General features: G+C 39.8%; 1 protein-coding gene across 10 annotated transcripts in view; it reads left to right on the top strand.

The window, feature by feature from the left end:
* The window catches only part of BCLAF3 (BCLAF1 and THRAP3 family member 3), a 59,002-nt gene extending 39,635 nt beyond the window's left edge, over positions 1–19,367 (top strand). For 9 of the 10 annotated variants that reach the window (XM_042975323.1, XM_042975324.1, XM_042975322.1 and 6 more), the window contains 3 exons: positions 2,963–3,058; positions 6,270–6,425; positions 7,938–9,210. In XM_042975323.1, the coding sequence (XP_042831257.1) occupies positions 2,963–3,058; positions 6,270–6,425; positions 7,938–8,075 (390 nt within the window). In that variant the 3' untranslated portion in view covers positions 8,076–9,210. Of the gene's footprint in view, positions 1–2,962; positions 3,059–6,269; positions 6,426–7,937; positions 9,211–16,593 lie in introns of those variants that run through there. The other variant, XM_042975328.1, reaches the window with a different exon arrangement.
* Positions 19,368–20,351: the final 984 nt, after the last annotated feature.

Raw genomic sequence — 20,351 nt, 5'->3', positions numbered from 1 at the left:
GTCAGCTGGCTTTTGAAATGAGAGCAAGCGATAGCTAGGAAGTTGGAAGCCAGAGTCTGTTTGTGATGTAATCTCAGAAGTGATGTTCTGTCACTTCTGTCATAAGGCCATTTGTAAGACACAAGTCACTAGGTCCAGCTCACACTCAAAGGAAGGGAATGACATAGGGGCCTGGATACTAGAAGGTGGGGAGCATTAGGAGCCTGATCAGAAGCTGTTTGGTACAGTCCTTCTGCTGAGCCCCAATGATTCACATCCTTTCACTTGCAAAATACACCCCTCCCTACCAGGGTCCCCCAAAGTCTCATCTCATTATATGTATGATTATGCACTTATTCAGATTCATGGACTTGATATAAATTCATGATGAATGCTGTGAAAAGACTTTTATATGAAACTGGAGGAAGAGATAAAGGTGTGAAAGAGGAAGGTTTGTGAGAAGTACAGCAAATGGAATAGCCAATGGAATAAATAGAAGGTTATAAGACTTGGGGCTCCTGGGTGGCTCAGTCAGTTGAGCGTCGGACTTTGGCTCAGGTCATGATCTCACTGTTTGTGAGTTGAAGCCCCATGTCGGGCTCTATGCTGACAGCTCAGAGCCTGGAGCCTGTTTCCGATTCTGTGTCTCCCTCTCTCTCTGCCCCTCCCCCACTGGCTCGTGTGTGCTCGCTCGCTCTCTCTCTCTCTCTCTCTCTCTCAAAAATAAATAAGCATTAAAAAAAATTTTTTTTAAAAGAAGGTTATGGGGCGCCTGGGTGGCTCAGTCGGTTAAGTGTCCGACTTCAGCTCAGGTCACGATCTCACGGTCTGCGAGTTCGAGCCCCGCGTCAGGCTCTGGGCTGATGGCTCAGAGCCTGGAGCCTGCTTCCGATTCTGTACCTCCCTCTCTCTCTGCCCCTCCCCCGTTCATGCTCTGTCTCTCTCTGTCTCAAAAATAAATAAACGTTAAAAAAAATTTTTTTTTAAAAAAGAAGGTTATAAGACTTGATTTTGGAAGAAAAGAAACTTCAGAATGGGCCCCGTTGTTTCTGTTCCCATTAAAGGATTCCAGTTCTTTGCAGTACCATTTTAACATTTTGACTTTTGATACTTTCCTAATCATGGTAGGAGCATCACCTCAAATCAGTTATCTGGGTCAGCAAAACTTGCCTCCTATAGTGTTGAGAATTTGTTTTCTTCTTAGGCAGTGGGAACTCTGTAGCAACTCCAGATAATAATGGATTTGGTTCTCTTCTGGATGCCTGAATAAATACTAAATGTATGGTCATTTTTCTAAAAGCTATGCGTTGTGTTATATAGGAGTATTTTTTAAATTGTTCTCACATTCGTAAATTAAACTAGGCCCTCACAGGCTAGCATGGGTTATGTGAAGGAAGATATGTATATGTTCCTACAGCTAAAGTATGTGCTACATGTTTTGTGTTCTCAATCCTATACATTTAAAATGTGTGTTTTGGGGGCACCTGGGTGGCTCAGTTCGTTGAGCATCCAGCTTCAGCTCAGGTCATGATCTCACAGCTTGTGCGTTTGAGCCCGGCATCGGCCTCTGTGCTGACAGTTCAGAGCCTGGAGCCTGCTTCAGATTCTGTCTCCCTCTCTCTGCCCCTCCCCTGCTTGTGCTCTCTCTCTTTCTCTCCTTCTTTCTCTCTCTCTCTTTCTCTCTCAAATATAAATAAATATTTTAAATCTTCATTTAAAAAACACTTTTTATTTAAAAATTTTTAAAAATATTTTTATCGAAGTACGTTGACATAGTGTTAAATTAGTTTCAGGTGGACAACACAGTAATTCAACAAATCTGTATGTTATGCTATGTTCAAAAGTGTAGCCACCATCTGTCCCCATACAACATTATTGCCATACCATTGACAATACTCCCTATGCACAGTCATCTCTGTGACTTAGTCATTCCATAAGTGGAAGCCTGTATCTCCCATTCCCTTTCATCCATTTTGCCTATCTCCTCACCCCCTCTCCTCTAGCAGCCATCAGTTTGTTCTCTGTTTCCATGGGTCTTTTTCTGCTTTTTTTTGTTTATTCATTTTTTTTATATTCCACGTATAAGTGAAATCATAAGGTATTTGCCTCTCTCTCTGACTCATTTCACTTATTATAATACCCTCTAAGTCCATCCATGTTGTCACAAATGGCAAGATCTCATTCTTTTTTATGGCCATGTAATATTCCATCGTATATAGACCACATTTCTTTATCCACTCACCTATCGATGGACACTTAGGTTGCTTCCATATCTTGGCTATTGTAAATAACGCTATAATAAACTGGGGTGCATATATCTCTTTTTGAACTAGTATTTTCATTTTCTTTGGGCAAATACCTAGTGTTGGAATCACTAGATTATATGGTATTTCTATTTTTCATTTTTGGAGGAATCTCCATACTGTTTTACACAGTGACTACACCAATTTACGTTCCCACAAACAGCGCACGAGGGTTCCTTTTTCTCCATATCCTTGCCAACACTTGTTGTTTCTTGTGTTGTTAATGTTAGCCAGTCTGACAGGTGTGATATCATATATCATTGTAGTTTTGAATTGCATTTCCCTAATGATGAGTGATGTTGAGCATCATTTCATGTGTCTGTTTGCCATCTGGATGTCTTCTTTGGAAAAATGTGCATTCAAGTCCTCTGCCCAAAGCTTGAATTTTTTTTAATGCTTTTTTTTTTGTTGAGAGAGAGAGAGAGAGTGAGCAGGGGAGGGACAGAGAGAGAGAGAGAGAGAGCACCCCAAGCAGGTTCCAAGCTGTCAGCACAGAGCTCTATGCAGGCCTCCATCTTACAAATCTTGAGATCATGACCTGAACAAAAATCAAGAATTGGGCACTTAACCAATTGAGCCACCCAGGCACCCCCAAAACTCGTATTTTTTAAATGGTAAGATGAAATTTTAAAAATAAACTTTTAAGTATATTAACCCATACTCCTGCTTTTTTCATGCAGAATTATACCATGCAGGAAAAAGACGTCATTACTCACAAACCCTTTGGAGCTGAGGGAAACCGTCAAAACACAACAAGCTTTAGAAGACCATTTAAGGTATTAAGTGTTATTTTCCATTTAATTCTAGCTTTGGGTTTATGCTTTGAACATAATGTTCTAAGTGTTAGTAAATTAAAAGCTGCTTTTGTGATATTTCAAATAGTGACTATACACTAAGATTCCTGGACATACATTTATAGTTAACTGTAATCAGTTTAATGGTAACCTTTTTCCTCGGAACTTGATTTTCAATTTTTTTTTTTTTTTTTTTTTTACCAGTGGAATCCTTTTTCACATATTACATGGAAAACACAAATGTATAAAACAGACACAGATGAGGTGGCTCTAGATGAGGAGGCAGACAAGGTTCAAGACCTTCCCTTTACGCCTGCCCCTTTACCTCTAAGGTGTAAATGCATAGCTCTGTGAACCTTCTCCAAGGTTCACAGACTGAAAAATCCTGCCCATAGGTGTACAACCCTCAGAGGCCTTCTGCATCATCTCAGAAAGATTCTGGTCCAGCAAGCTTTGTTCAAGCCTATTTCATCACATTCTAATGATTTGTACAGCTATGTCTAATGTGATTGTTTGATTATTCAGAACACTTCATCACACAGATATATGGAATAAGAATTATAGTGTGAAGTGCTGTATTTCTCTCCTTGTTCTCAGAAGTTGACATGCTTTTTAAATCCATTCTGACTAAATTTCCTGCTTATGTAATAGGTACATCATTAATATTTTTAACTCTATAGCGTCTTTTCCCCTCCCCCTTGAAAGAAAGGAAAATAATCTAGGTTTTTTGGTGAAAGTAGCAGGCAGACCTGATAGACTGGTTAGCTCATTCGGAGGAAGTTAATATTAGCATAAAGGTAGTATAAACTGTCCCCAAACCATAGACTAGGAGGTAGTTATGAGTGGTCCTCTTTTAATGCCTGGCTTGTTGAGAGGCATAATTCTAGATGTCCAAAGATTGTTTTCATTTGCAGTAACACAATTTGAAAGCATTGTGTAGGTAACATTTTTAGCCAGTGTTTCATGTACCTAAAAACAGGTGACATTAGGTTTTTTCAAAAATATTCTATGGCAGTGGCCATAGAATATATAAACATGTTTTACACCATCTTTTAGTATCTTGACTAATGAGCCATAAAACCAACTGAAAATGTGATGTCTGTTTAACTTCGAGGCAGTATAACTGGGCTTTCCCATATGAGTGCTTCCTAGGCTTCCTACATGTTTTTCTTCTCATTGGTCAGATATAGTTGATTGTAGTATTTTTCTAAGATTGTTGCAAGGCCTATTTCCTGTTACCCTTTCTTCTTAAGGGAAATTCTTAAATGTTAATTATTTTTAAATGTTTTCCAAAATATATGCAATAAAAACCTTTTGACCAATCGTTTAAAGCTGTGTAATGTTACAGGATTGTTTAGAAATTCAAAATTCTTTACAGTAAAATAGAGAGAAGTAATCCTTTCTAAGAAAAGGAACCATTTCATGAAAATTTGTTTTTTACAGGAGTTAGACTAATTCAAAGCCAGATAGTAATCACTTTGTTAGATATGTAAAAACGGACAGTGTAAATTTCAAGATTAGCTCTTATATGTTAAGTTTGTGCAGATAGTTTTAATGAAAGAGTTGTGTCTCATTATAATTCTTTTTTACCTGAATTTTCTGTAGGCTTAAGAAAATAATTGGAAAATAGGCCTGGCATAAATGCTTTTTTAAATAAAGTAATATGCTTCATTATGCACAACATACCCATTTGTTCATTAATTGTGGAAACGGGGTTATATTTGGGTTTGATAATTATTCTGTTATAATATACCATTTGTACATTCACCACAGGGAAATCAAACAAATATTCCTTGTCCTCTTATGTGTCTTATAATACTGGGCAGTATGCAGATCAGGAAATGGTCTTTTTCAGTGTAAACTCTTACCATGAAAACATTTGCTGTAATGGGATTTTTATGGTAAAGAAAGATTGACTTTTGAAGGTACTGACAGGAATAAAGAGAGTTTTTTTATTCTTTTTTTTTTCTTTAAAGTTTATTTATTTTGAGATGAGAGAGAGAGAGAGAGAGAGAAAGCTGGAGAGGGGAAGAGAGAGGAAGAGAGAATCTCAAGCGGCACCAAGCCTCACATGGGGTTCAGTCTCATGAATAGTGAGATCATGACCCGAGCCAAAATCAAGAGTTGGACGCCCAACCCACTGAGCCCCCTAGGCACCCCTAGAGAGTTTTTGATTCTTAAATAGATGTTGATACTTAATGTCCTCCCCCAATTGGGGATTTGATATATTACACTCTGAATCAGAAGGATAATTTTAGAAGCCTTTTTTAAATGTTTTGTTTATTTTTGAGAGAGAAAGAGACAGGGAGGGCCAGAGAGAGAGGGAGACACAGAATCTGAAGCAGGCTCCAGGCTCTGAGCTCTCAGCACAGAGCCCAGTGTGGGGCTTGTACCCTTGAACTGTGAGATTATGCCCTGAGCCAAAGTTGGATGCTTAACTGAGATACCCAAACACCCCTAGAAGCTTTTTTTTTTTAAGTTTTTATTTATTTATTTGGTCACAGAGAGAGAGAGAGAGAGAGAGGCAGAGAGAGAAGGAGAGAAAATCCCAAGCAGGCTCTGCACTGTCAGTGTAGAGCCCAATGTGGGACTTGTACCCTTGAACCGTGAGATTATGACCTGACCTGAAGTTGGATGCTTAACTGACTGAGCCAGCCAGGTGCCCCCAGAAGGATAATTTTAGCACATTAGATAAGGTTTTGAAAGTGGTACTTTTTTACATGATAAATTTCAAGAATTTCAACTTTTTTATGTTTGTTTATTTTTGAGAGAGAGACAGAGTGCGAGTCGGGGGAGGGGCAGAGAGAGAGGAAGACACAGAATCCAAAGCAGGCGCCAGGCTCTGAGCTGTCAGCACAGAGCCCATCCCGGGGCTCAAACTCACGAACTGTGAGATCATGACCTGAGCCGAAGTCGTCGGACACTTAACCAATTGAGCCACCCAGATGCCCCAAGAATTTCAAAACTTTTAACTTAGTTTTAAAAATTGCTTTTATGTAAATTTAAAAAAATCATTATATAAACTAAACTAGGAGGCTAGTTTGAGGTAAACATACTTTATTACCATCAGTAACCTCTTCCTTTTTAATATACGTGGTGCCTAGAATCAAGAGTACCGGACATTTTCCCATTTCTTACACTAATAGATTTGGAAGCTGTAGTTTTTACACTTCATTTTTTTTTTTCTTTACAGACCAACTTTAGAGGTGGCAGATTCCAGTCCCATTATAAATCAGGCCTAGTACAGAAGAGCTTATACATTCAAGCTAAATATCAGCGTTTACGATTTGCTGGCCCAAGGGGATTTATCACTAATAAATTCAGAGAAAAATTACTGAGGAAAAAAAAGGTTAGTTGCATTATGATCTTTTAAAAATGTAGAGTGACTTTTGAACTCCTAAATCATCTATGTTTAATAGATCAAATGGTTTTTTTTAGTTTAATTTTGACCTAAGTTACAACCTAGATTTCACAAATGTTATTGCATGATAGTTGAAGAAAAAGTTCAAAGAGTGATGGTGATAGAGTTGTGAGACTGTCTAATGTTAAAATGCTTTTTGCTGTTATGCCCCAAATGCTGTGAATATGTCAGCTGTTTGAGCTTTTTACTTTGGAATTTCTGTTGTATGATTAATGTTTGAATTGGAAATTCAGGTAAAAAACGTTTAACCGGTGTATTTTAGCTTCTACAATGTGAATTATCTAAGTACCAAAGGATATTGAACTGACTGTATAAAAAGGACACACGATTGCAAAACATACTAACTCTTCTTCTCCCCCCGTTCATGTGTTTCTTATTGTGATAAAATGCATATAAAGTTTGCCATTTTAACCATTTTTAAGTGTACAATTCGGTGGCAGTAATTGCATTCGTAATGCCTGGCAACCATTGCCACATGTGCTAACTCTTAATGTTAATAAAAAGTTTCTCGATAATTTGAATTTTGTTCTTTTAGTTGTGGATTGATTTTACTTAAATTTGTCATCTTGATATTTCAAAATGCAGCATAAAAATGATCTGAAGTTACCTTCTGGATATTTTAAATGAGAGCAATAACATTACATCAGTTAAGTGAGGCATGCTTGCCAACTTTCTGACTCAGTTTTGTTCACTTGGGGCTGTGTTTTCTTTGAGAAATGTATGTGTATCCAGTGTTGCTATCATATAGTCCAATGGTGGTTTTATAAATTTTCTAACCATAAGTGTTTCCTTAATTATTCATACTTGTGAAGCCTTTACCCTGAGCTCGCTTAGTGATTTTAGTAAAACTTGTTTTTCAGAAGATGGACTAGTAGAACGGAATTGACAACCGTTTGTGTGGGCTTTTTTAATTTATTTATTTAAAAAAATTTTTTTTAATGTTCATTTGTTTTTGAGAGAGACAGAGACAGAATGCGAGTGGGTTAGGGGCAGAGAGAGAGGGAGACACAGAATCGGAAATAGGCTCCAGGCTCGGAGCCGTCAGCACAGAGCCCGACGTGGGGCTCGAACTCACGAGCCGTGAGATCATGACCTGAGCCAAATTCAGATGCTCAACCAACTGAGCCACCCAGGCGCCCCCCCGTTTGTGTTTTTTTAAGCTTTAGCATTAACTATAATACTTTCTGTAACTTCTCTCACCGCCCACCCCCCGATTTCAACTGGATACCGTAGGTGAAGTTTCGCATTTCACCATGCGTGTCACTCTTGATGTCACTGAGGTTATGAAAGCCATCTGTTCCTTGAGAACATGAGTGTAACTGGACACATTTCGCCTCTTGTACGCTTCCCTACTGTTAGACCGAGGTGCTGCTTTTCTTCCTGACTCGTGTGGCAAGTTTCTTTGCAACAGATCTTCTAGGCATTTGTCCTCATTCACAGATGGCAGCCTGGCTGTTGACGGGGAAGCAAGTCATTGATTTCCACTCAAGGAGGAAGGTTGAGGCAAGCCTTTTCCTCAGTTGCAAGGTTGGGATTCGGGCACATGTTGTGTGTTCTTTTCTGTTGGCTCTCTGTTAGCTTCCTCTGACTCCATTTTTAGTTTTAGTTTTTAGATAACTCGGGACTCCTGAGGGCTTGACCATCTGCCTCAGCCTGCAGTTTCTATGTGCTCATTGAACTTGTGCTGTTTAGTCATTCTTTTCTTAGCCTCACCGTGCCAGCTTCCTATTGACCACCCAGTTCTTCCAGACCACATGGACCACCAGTCTCACTTAACAGCAAATAGAAACCAGACATCAAGCCTTCATCTGAGGACCTAAGAAATGTGTCCTAGAGGAGGCCACAAGCTGCTATGAGTCTCTAGTCTTTAGGGGCTAGGCGTTTTACATCCTCTAAAATGTAGCAGTTACAGGTAACATCCGGTGCAGGTCTAGCCTGCCCTCCTTTGTCTTTCACTGCCATCTGAGGGCTTTAGAAGTAGTCCCAACACACTGCATTTTGTGACATTCACTGTCTACAGCTCTTTTTCTTACGCCTGTCCTTCTGGATGCTACTTTGTCTTTGTAGTGTAGCTTTGACATGGGCTTTTACATTCTGGCTACTGTCAGTACCTACAAGCAAGGCATAAACAGGCTGTTTTGTCGATTTGTGTTTGAACAGCCCAGCTCTCCAAGTATGGCATGAAATGAGGTACATGCCATATGATTAGCATCCTACTTAACAATTGAGTTCCACATTCTCCTACCCTTTAGGATAAGGAATGAGGCATTGCACCTTCTCTGTTTCTGCCACGGTCTGAACTAAGGCACTTAAGGCTTACCTGGCCTTTGGGCTGTCCCAGTAGTATGGTGCTGCTCTGAAACCCCACTCCATGTATGTAAACTGATGACTTAGACCTATTACTTCATTTTCCCTCAACCTTTATGCCCTGAAGAAAAGAGGTGTGAAGGCTTGGAGTCTTTTTTTTTTTTTTTTTTCCAGTCTTGCTTGCTTCCGCTTTCCCTTCAATTAGGGCCACTTTTGCTCAAATGGAGTTACTGAGTGTGAGATGCCACTTATATCACTTTTCATCTCAAGCTTCTGCTTCGGAGGGAGCTTTGAAGGTCCTGTCCTGGAAAGAAGCCATAGTCTGGGCACCATCTGTACACTGCTTTTTTTTGCTTTTTGCCCTAAAAGAGAATTCATTCTTTTTTTTTTTTTTAATTTTTTTCAACGTTTTTTATTTATTTTTGGGACAGAGAGAGACAGAGCATGAACGGGGGAGGGGCAGAGAGAGAGGGAGACACAGAATCGGAAACAGGCTCCAGGCTCCGAGCCATCAGCCCAGAGCCCGACGCGGGGCTCGAATTCACGGACCGCGAGATCGTGACCTGGCTGAAGTCGGACGCTTAACCCACTGCGCCACCCAGGTGCCCCGAGAATTCATTCTTTTTATTGTTATTAGATCACCACCTAGATGAATTAAAGATTCATCACCAGTTAATTAATCTAGGTGCCCTGGGGCTGCTCTAGCCTGAAACCAGATCTGAACCTACACACCCATACATGCCTGACAGTCCACCAGGAAGGTTCAGACTGACCTTGTCTGGACTGCTCCCTCCCTAGCCATGGTGAAATGCCTGGGCTGATCATTCATGACTTGGAAGTCTTGTGGTGCTCATCTGTAGTGCGGTCCAGTCACTGTGCCATCATTCACGTGCTTCCTCTCTCCAACACCAAACGGTCTCAGGAAGGAGTGGGGGAGATCCTAGATGTGCTCCTAATATTTCTTGTCCCACTTCACAAGACTGATTGTGGCTCCCCAGCTGCCTACAAAGTAGCAGGATTCCCAAGCAGCATTAAGAAGTACAGAACTGAAATGCTTCCTCCTAATTTATCTGGTGCTTATCATTATTAATCCCATTCTGGCACCCACATGGTCTTTTATTGTGTCTCCTTTCTCTCAGATTCTGTGCCTGGGCTAGACGATGAGGGGGTGGGAGGAATGTCTGTTACCACCTGGAGTAAGGCTGGTCTGTTCACAGCCATTCACAAGTGCCCCCCTTTAAAGATCCTCTGCTCATCACAAAGTTTTCAGAAATTCTTGGGGGAGTAGGACAAAGAACGTAGTAAAAATTCATGAAGCCACCTCTGAGAACATTGCCTCTGAAAAAATGCTAGCGGTTGAGTGTTTAGTCAGGGAGACCTGGACCTCTTTAGCATCACAGATTCTCTCGCAGTCCTCAGGGTGCCTGTCAGCGAGGTGCCTACCAGCACTCGGCCCGTGGATAGGAAAGGGAGAAGGGAGAGATTGTAAAGACACTGCAAGAAGGAAGTTAGAGACTGGGATCTGTGGCTCTTGGGGTTGAAGAAACCCTTGAAAGTCACGGGGTACAAAGACAGAATGGGAGCCAAGATCAGGTAGATCACCAAGAATCCGTTCTACACCCACTGTGTCCCTGGACTTGAAGTGTGCCATCATCGCCCTCAGACATTTGTGACCTCTGGAGCCTCCAGTTTCACTCTCTCTCTCTATGACTTCTTTGTCTTATTTGGTGGTTTCCCTTCTTCTATGCATCCTTAAAAAAATATGAGCATTCTCTAGCATTCTATTCTTTCTTCTCTTTGTTTATTCCTTCTACTTGCCTTGACTGTCCTCACCTCTTCCCAGGGTTCCAGCTGTTACCTCTGGTGATGACTTTATCCCTCATCACTCTCTAGAGCCCCAGAAGTCCAGCCGCCTCCAAGGTGCCTCTTGAAGGTACCTCCAATTCAGCATGTTCAAAATCAAACTTTCACTGGCACAAACTACAGCATGGGTGACCCTTAAAAACATGATGCTAAGTGACAGAAGTCAGTCACAAAAGACCTCATATTGTGTGATTCCATCTACGTGAGATACTCAGAATACGCTGAGCCATAGAGAAAGTGGATTAGTGGTTGCCAGAGACTGGGGGGTTAAGGAAAAATGGAGGCGTGTGTGTGTGTGTGCCTGCTAACAGGTATGGGGAGTCTTTGTGGGTGAGAAGATACTCTTAACACTGATGGTAGTGACTGATGGTGGCACAACTCTGTGAATATACTAAAGAACCGTTGAATTGTACAGTTAAATGGGTGAAGTGTATGATGTGTGGTTTATATCTCAGTGGCACTGTTGAAAATAAAATCGAATTCACTCTCCTCCCCAGACCACTGGTTTCTTCTGACAGCTAGCCAGCCAACCAGACACGGTTCCTGGTTCCCCTTCCAGCTGCAGCCATTGCAAGTCTTTCTGTCATTCATTCATTACTTCGTTTATTTTATTTTATTTTATTTTATTTTATTTTATTTTATTTTATTTTATTTTATTTTATGTCTACTTATTTATTTTGAGAGAGAGAGAGCGCACATGAGCAGGGGAGGAGCAGAGAGAGGGAGAGAGAGAGAATCCACACTGTCAGCATAGAGCCCAACCCGGGGCTCGATCCCATGAACTGTGAGATCATGACCTGGGGCAAACTGTTACATTGTTCTTTTAAAGCTCTTCCATGGACTCTGCACACCACATAAATGTGATAACTAACATAATTAACTTTTTAAAATATGCAAACAACCTCTTTTAATGTGAGAAATTTTATATCAGTCATTTTTTTCCCTTGAATTTGGATATCCTTCATATTTTATTTATTTATTTTTATTTTAGAGAGAGAGAGAGCAAGAGAGTGCGTGTAAGTGGAGGAGGGGCAGAGGGGAAGAGAGAGAGAAGCTTAAGCAGGTTCCATGCTCAGCATTGAGCCCAACATGGGGCTTGATCCCATGACCCTGGGATGATGACCTGAGCTGAAATCAAGAGTTGGATGCTCAACTGGCTGAGCCACCCAGGCGCCCCCATGTATTCATATATAAATACTACTTATTGCTAGTAGAATAACGTAGTGTTTTAGGTATCCATTCTAACTCTCTTTTTTCTTTTTGTTGATGTAAGTCCTGAGAAACCTTGTTAATATGATTCTCTAGATGAGAATGAAAAGACTTTTATTATAGCAACACCACTTGATTCTTTGGACTCACTCTGAATTATAGGCCAAAAAATCACCTAGTGATCTGTCATCAAAAACTGTTTTGAATGTTCTTTTGTCCTCCTTCAATTTTATTAAACAAAGGCAAAGAAGTGGAAGCCATGTGACTTGCAGAAGTATGCTATTTATTAGTAGCTGTTAGGGTGGGTTCATTTTCTTGACACCATCAGCAACATCTCCAACTGCCCTGTTTTGGGGGATCCCCAGGTAATGCAAAGTAGGAAGATTCAGGATGAGAACTTGTGTCTTTTTTGTATAAAGTGGAGGGTGAGGGACCAGCCCTAACCACTTGTGCAGGTAGATTAATTTTGGAAAGTGAACATTGGGAAGTTGAAGATCTAGAAAGTAATTCTTCCCAAACTATCTGTACCCACATGCTCCTTGGAAAGTCTTCATATGTCCCTAAGGGTAGGTATACCCTAGCTTGATAATTGCTGACTTACTTAACCAAGCCTCTGTTGATGACTTTGGTATAGCTTACAGGTTTTCTTATTTTTGGTAACACTACTGGGCAAATTGACGTTTTGGTACCTTGCCATAGTCCACCTTTTTTACTCATTTATGCTCTGACCAGAAGTACATTAAAGGGCCCATTTACCTACACCCTAGCAAGTGCTCCACATTATCAGTCTTTATTATCCATTGTCAGTTTAATAGCAGAAAATAGTTCTCATTTGCCTTTCTTTGGTTATTAATTATGTGAGCATATTTTAGGTGTCTGTTGACCAATTAATGCCTTCCCTCAGCTTCCTTATTTCTATGCTTTGCCAGTGTTTCTGTTGAAGAATGGTACTTTTTCTTATTGATTTGTAAGAACTCTTAATTTACTGAGAATATTAACCTATCATACATTTTGCTGGTATTTATTTTACGTTTGCCAGCTATTTGTGGTAGCTTTTACATTACAAAATTCGTAAATGTTCATGAGTCTGTTTGAGTTTGTGCTTATATGGTTTCTAGATTTCATATCATACTTATGCTTATAAAAATTCCTTATGGTGTTTCCTTTAAGTGGTTTTTTGGTTAATTTTTAAAACATATAAATATTTATTCCCTCTAGAATTTATTTTTATGATACAGCGTGAGGTTAGAATCTGTTTTTTTCCAATGGATAGTCAGTTTTTTGATACCACTTATTAAATAATTTGTCCTTTTCCCACTGATTGAAAATGCCACCTTTAGCGTATGCTACATTCTTATGTATTCCTGATCTGTCGTTGGAATATTTGGAGTCTCTAGCTTGTTTCCTTGCCTGCTGTAATTTGCTTATTCTGTGCCTTCACTACTAGCACAGTTATTCTCCCAAAACACAGCCTGAATCATGTCACTCTTATGCAAACTCTGCAACGATTCTGTTGCCTACAAGAGAAGAGACCAGACTTGTTCACCGGCTTCAGTCCTAACAAGCTACCTTTGTAACCACATTTCTTCATGGAACCTCTGCTTTTTGGAACATAAAATATGTTTTCATGTATTTGTATCTTTGCTCCTGCTGTTCTCTTGCCTAGAAATAGCCTTCTGATCCCCACCGTTTTCTTATTAAACCCCGCTTTCGTTTTAAGACCCACTGTAAAGCCTTACCAAAGCCACCTCTTTAGCTCTTGTTTCATTTCGTCTCTCACTTGTTGCTGTTTGCCTTCTTGTTTCCCCAAGTAGATGGTCAGCTCCTTGGGGACAGAGGGTACCTCATTGGTCTTTGTATCTTCCCCTTTTGCCTTTCATTTAGTCTGTTTTTAGAAAACACCTGTGGAATAGAATCAAATCTAATCATATATACATACACACACTCACACGCATCCATCTATAGCTCTAAAAAGTTATTGAATGAGCGGTGCCTGGGTGGATCAGTCAGAGCTTCTGACTCTTGACTTCCACTCAGGTCATGATCTCACAGTTGGGTTCGGGTCCCACGTCAGGCTTTGCAGTGATGATGCGGAGCCTGCTTAGGATTTTCTCTCTCACTCTCTCTCTCTCTCTCTCTCTCTCTCTGTCTCTGTCTCTCTGCCCCTTCCCTTCTGGCGCACACACGCTCTCTCTCAAATTAACTTAAAAGAAAGAAAAAGTTACTGAATGGTAGTAGCCATTGTGTCAGGGGTCCCCAAGACCAGCCCCAGGTTTTGTGATTGCTAGGACTCAGCATATGGTGGCACTCACAGCTGTGACGTGTTAGAGTGGAAGGCTGCACAGCACATCAGCAGAAGGAACTGGCACACAGGCAAAGTCCAGAGGACACCAGGTGCAACTTTCCAAGAGTCCTCTCCCAGTGGAGTCACACGGGACGTGCTTAATTCCCGCCCCCCCCCCCAACTTGGGGCGCCTGGGGGGCTCAGTCGGTTGGGCGGCCGACTTCGGCTCAGGTCATGATCTCGCGGTCCGTGAGTTCGAGCCCCACGTCGGGCTCTGTGCTGACAGCTCAGAGCCTGAAGCCTGTTTCAGATTCTGTGTCTCCCTCTCTCTGACCCTCCCCCATTCATGCGCTGTCTCTCTCTGTCTCAAAAATAAATAAACGTTAAAAAAAAAATTCCCCCAGCAACAAGCTGTGGTAACACATGTGAAATGTTGCCGACCAGGAAAGCTCGTTAGAGCTTTCTCAGTTAGAGACTGAGGGCTGGTCACATAGGCACCTCGGCCAGTTACATACCGAATTCCAGACTCTCAGAAGGAAAGCAGGTGTTCAGCATAGACCACATTGTTTGCACAGTTTGGACACTCATCAGTGGTGAGAACCCTACCAAAATCTAAGTTCCTGGCTGACAGCCAAGGAACCTAAGTTCCTGGCTGACAGCCAACCTTGTAAGTAGCCTTTCGAAGGATAGCAGTCAGATATGCTGTATTAACTCTTCCACACAACCATCTTTTTGAAGAGCTTAATTTCACAGATGGTAAATGCCTAAAGAGAGGAGGAAAAAATCAGTATGTAGGAATGGCCAGGGAAAGTATGCTAAGCACTTTGATTTTTACTCTCTCCTCTTACAGAGGAGGTCAGCTGAGTCATAGACAAGAGGAGGGCATAGAAGGGGCTACAGCCAAAGATCCATGTATGATGGTAGAGTGTAGACCGTTGGATACACATAGGAGTGTGCAAATTATAGAGGGTCTTGAAAGTTGGGTAGAATATTGGGGATGTGATGTAGTAATAGTAGGACATCTTGCTAGCCTGAGGAGAAAGTGATGTTGAGGATGATGGCTTGGTGAGCAGTGGGTATGCAGGGTTCTGGGGACGAGATGACATGGAGGGAGACCAATAAGGGAGCATTTGCAGGGATAGCAAGTGTCAACCTAGGAAAACTTAGATGAGCATGGTGCTCATATCTCTAGTTCAGCATTCTGCTTAAAATAGCTGTTCACATAATTGGAAGAATGGAGGGATCCAGCTGAGAGATGGTGTGGGTGTAGAAGAAGCTACGTCAAGGATGAATGTGATTCAGAATAATTGTACATTTTTATAAACAAGATATTTCAGCTGAAAAAAATTTTAAGAATTATTATAGTCAAGAGTTCCTTTTAAAGTTGTTAGTAGGCAACAGATATTTTATTTGAAGATCAATGTATATGATTTTTGTATTATAGAAAATTAAGAAATGGGACATGATGAATTATACCTCTATTTAAAGGAGTGATGTTGACAAAAATAAAACTATGCATGTATTTTGAACATTTCACCAATTAACCAAAACAGAAAGAAGAGTAAGAATTTTCTATCAGCACTGTTTTTGTTTGGAATTAAATGTTGCCATACTAATGTAAATGCCAAAAAATAAATCAACTTTTAAATTTCTTTCAGTTTTAATAATATAAGATCCTAGTAAAAGGTAAGGATATATGTATTAATATATATTTTAAATGTCCCAGGAAAACATGCCATTTACCATTTTTGCACTTTTATTAGCTGCATGGTGTTCTGTCCAGTTTGTGGTTGGTAATTTCATATTTTGCATAGCATCACAGTATAGAAGCCATGTCCATTACCCTCTTTAATCACAGTCTTGTTGTTATGAATTCCTTTTCCTGTGTTTATGGAAGCCTTACATCTTTGTATGTTGTAGATGACCATCCAAAAGCAAGAAAGCTTCCCCGCCCCCAGCAATAGCTTTCTCTGCTATCAGCCAAGCCAGAAGAGTCTGTGTTGTTTTAGAATTAAATATACCATATATTGACAAAGATAAAATACCAGTTTGAGACTGGGTGTATGTCACATCGGGCTCTGTGCCTGAGGGGCAGAGTTTTAAGAGTCTTGACTTTTTTTTTTTTTTTTTTTTTTTACAATCCCCAGGGAAACTCGCCCAAATAGCAGAATACCTTTTCATCAACTTACTAATACCAGCATATTGAGTGTCATATATTTCCTTTGTCCTACTGACCTATCATTTGGTATCTGCTTTGCTGTGTTCTGTTGTTACTTTGCGTCTTTGGGGTTCCACATACCTTTGTGGGGGTCTAAGCTATAAGTGGTAGAAAAATTAAAACATCTTGGAAATTGCAATGTGAAAAAAACGAGCTCAGATGTTATAGTTGACTCTTCTTTTGAAGTTTGTATTTCTTTTGTTTTCTCTCAATAGGGGTATACAAACATTGCCACCCCAGTCTAATCTGGAATTGTTACAAACGGAAACGACACTACAGGATGGTATTCGGGAGCATCTCTTTTTATCAGAAGTTAGAATTGGCACTCAAGCACTAATACTGTAATTTCCTTGATAACATAACTTTATTTTTCTGTAGCAGAATGCTGCAACTTTTTTACACTTAACACTTGCTTTTAAATTACAGTATTCAATGTAAAAGTTGTATTAACTACAGTTTCTTTTGCAAAAAGTCTTACAAGGGCATTATTTGTTGATGTGTTTTTCTCTGAGCATGGTTTCATAGAGAACTTAACTGAGTTACATCCAGATGTTTATATGTTGAAAGTTTTGCTTATGTAATAAAAACAAAAAAAAAGTACCTGAATTGTATAGTGTCTGTACATGAAAGAACTTTAAACAGTGGCCTTATGGTAGCAAATTTTATACCAGTTTTTCTTTTTTCTGATGCTAGTTTGGCTTATAACTTGAAGTTTGCTTAAGTTTCTGAAGATCAAGGCCTATATAATTTATACATTTCATATTATGATATAAGAAGGCAAGAGAAAAGGTGCTTCAAAATTTCCATCAGGTAGTTATGAGTGCACTGAATTTTTAGTAATTGGTTTATTCAGTTTTTTCCACAACTATTTGCTCTTTCCAATTTCAAAATGCTATTGTGGAAAATATGTAAAGATTTTGTAATCTCTGTTCCATCTTATTTTCCCCTCAGGGCAAGCTTGTGCATATCCTGTTTTTAAAGGCTTTTTAAAAATCTGACAGACAAAATTTCATATTTGGAAATTGTACTTTACTACTACAGCATTATACATTTTGCAAACACATAAAGTGTTTATTTTCAGTTCAGTTGTATTGAGTACATACTATCATAAGGTAAAATTGATGGGATTTTAAATAATATTTTAAGTCCCGGTACCTTATTTCTTTATGTTTTCTGTGTTCTGCTTAATAGTACATACACATTCCCCGTGAAATTTCTGTGAACTGCTTATTTGTAATAAAATAAAAAACTGTTGCTCCTCCTGCTCGAAGAAGTTACTTGCCAGTTTGTGAGAACATTATTTTAATTTCAGATGAGAATTACAGCCCTGAGTAGGACTTGTTGATATTTAAAATAGTTCGGCACTTACAAAGGCAGAACTTTTAAAATCAAAATCTGGTAAGAACTTGATTTCTCATGACTGGATGTGAAAAATCTTGCTACAAACATTTAATTTTTTTTTTTACATATCTTTGTAAGATAGGGCAGCCATTTCCTTAGTGGGTCAGCAGTAAGTGGGGGCGAGAGTACTTGCATTAAAATTGGGTAATAAATTTAGGTCGATGTCCTGTCTTAATGCTGAGTACTGTCTCTGTGAGTCAGGTTTTCCAAACATATTGAACATTCCACTTATGGTAAGAAAGAAATACATGTGCACAGTAGTATGACAGCTTTATATTGTGTTAGGTTAACTATTTGGTCAATACATGTTTATTGCACAGGTCCCATGCTAAAATTATAGCAATGAACAAGAGAACAAGACACGTGGAGTCTGCCTTTATGGTCCAAACAGTCTGATGTGGAAACTGGACATTAAACATGGAAATGTAGCTCAGTAGGCAGCATTAATTCTCTGGCTACATTTATTGTGGCACATAAGGCTAAGGCAGTTGACTTGACCTTGATCATTCCACAACTGATTTCCTCTTTAGGCATGTTTGGATATACTTTTGGCATCATCTCAATATGCAAAGCATGTTATTTGCAAAACACCTATTTGTAATGTGGGTGTATTCAGAAAATATTGAGTGCGTAAGATTTAAAGCCTAAAAAGAAAGGCTTGCTGTATAATTTCGAGTATAACATAAGGACAGGAACTGTGTCTGTCTCGTTCACCATAGTATCCCCAGTTCCCAACATCCTACTTGGCACACAGTAAGAACTCATTAAATATTAGTTTAATGAATGAGTAACAAGTAGAATATGTTTTTTAGGAACTAAACATCTAACTTGCATGTGGAGGTTGAACAAAAGTTTATCTTATCCATAGCATTTTTTATTGACTGAGAAGAATTTGAATTCTCCAATGCATAAGACTATAAAAGAGAAGTTGTTTTGGTAAGTCACATACCATTGCCCTCTCCCCTTCCCCCCCACTGTATGGTAGGTATCCTCTTCTCGGCACTGGGGAGACAAAGATAATAATATGACAGAGTTCCTCCTCTAAGGAAACTCATCAGCTGTTGGAGAAGAGATTCACAAAAACAAAGAATTCAATATAGAGTGTTAAGTGCTTTACTGCAGATATATTTACAGAAGTTGAGAAAAAAAGTTGGCATTCCTGGTTCAGTATCCCCTGGTAACATTTTCTTTCTTACTGATTTCACACAACTCAAAAGGCACTGTTCTGTTAGTGGTTTTGCTGGTTTTAAAATTTTATGGGTTGGGGAAAACTGGGTAAAGTGTACATGGGATCTCTCTGTATTATTTCTTATAGGTCCATGTATATCTACATTTATCTCAATATAAATTTCAATTAAAAATATATACCCATAATCTTATCACAGACAAAACTGCTATACGTATTTAGGAGGCCACATTTTCTTTTTTTCTCTCTTGGAAAAAACTATTATATTTACATTGTAATAATTTATGTAGATGCATAATATGGGCCACATTTTACCCAACAAATCCTACATTTGTGAAGTTTATTTTTTATTCATTCTCTTCTAAGGGTATTTTTTTTCTTTTTTTATGAATATAATTTATTGTGAAATTGGCTTACGTACAACACCCAGTGTTCATCCCAACAAGCGTCCTCCTCCCTGCCCGTCACCCACTTTCCCCTCTCCCCCACCCCCCCATCCACCTTCAGTTTGTTCTCTGTATTTAAGAGTCTCTTGTGGTCTGCTTCCCTCCCTCTCTGTTTGTAACTTTTCTTCCTTCCTTCCCTTCTCCCCTGGTCTTCTGTTAAGTTCTCAAGATCCACATATGAGTGAAAACATGACATCTGTCCTGCTCTGACTGACTTATTTGTGAAGTTTTTTTTTTAAAAAGGATGGAGATACTTCTAGGCAGAAGTAGGAAAAGTAAAGCTGAATCAGAAACTCACCTTCTCCATTACCTAGCAAACTCAGTAAACCTCGGCCACAGATTAACCAGCAGCAACCAATCAAGGGAGAGGGGAGAAGATGCTTTTGCAACAAGGTATGGTGTGACTTCAACCCCGCCCCCGCCCCCTAAGTAGCACAGAGTAAAGAAACAAAGTTGGCGACATCTTCGTGACAAGGGGCCCCAGTGTGGACAAAGGGATTGATGAGATGACCAGGCCATGCGGAGTCAAGTCAAGGAAAACCCTTGGGAAGATGAAGTCATTGCAGCTGTCTCAGGACCTCAGCAAAAGGGGAAAGATTCACCGGGACAACGCACCTGCAGGTTCGCAGAGCAGCCTGGGGAAGCCAAAGCCTACAGGATAAGATCTACCTTTGGGTCCGGCGAGCCCTGATTCTGGACACTTAATGGGAATCCAGAAGAGAGGGCATACCAGGTTCCCCAACAGAATTCCAGCAAAACGAATGGTATGAACTCTGAGTCCATCAAAATACAGAACTGAGATTTATTAAAACTGAGGGGTTATAGTTGCAGAAGAGAATGTAAATGTTCAAAACCTTGACAAAGAACAATTAGCATACACTGATCAATTAGGACATGGGGGGGGGGGGAGTAGGGTGAAGATTAAGAACTAACTGCCCCA

The sequence above is a fragment of the Panthera tigris genome, chromosome X (assembly GCF_018350195.1).
Source record: "Panthera tigris isolate Pti1 chromosome X, P.tigris_Pti1_mat1.1, whole genome shotgun sequence".
In the NCBI taxonomy this organism is placed as follows: Eukaryota; Metazoa; Chordata; class Mammalia; order Carnivora; family Felidae; genus Panthera; species Panthera tigris.
This window is presented reverse-complemented; position numbering and strand designations above follow the sequence as displayed.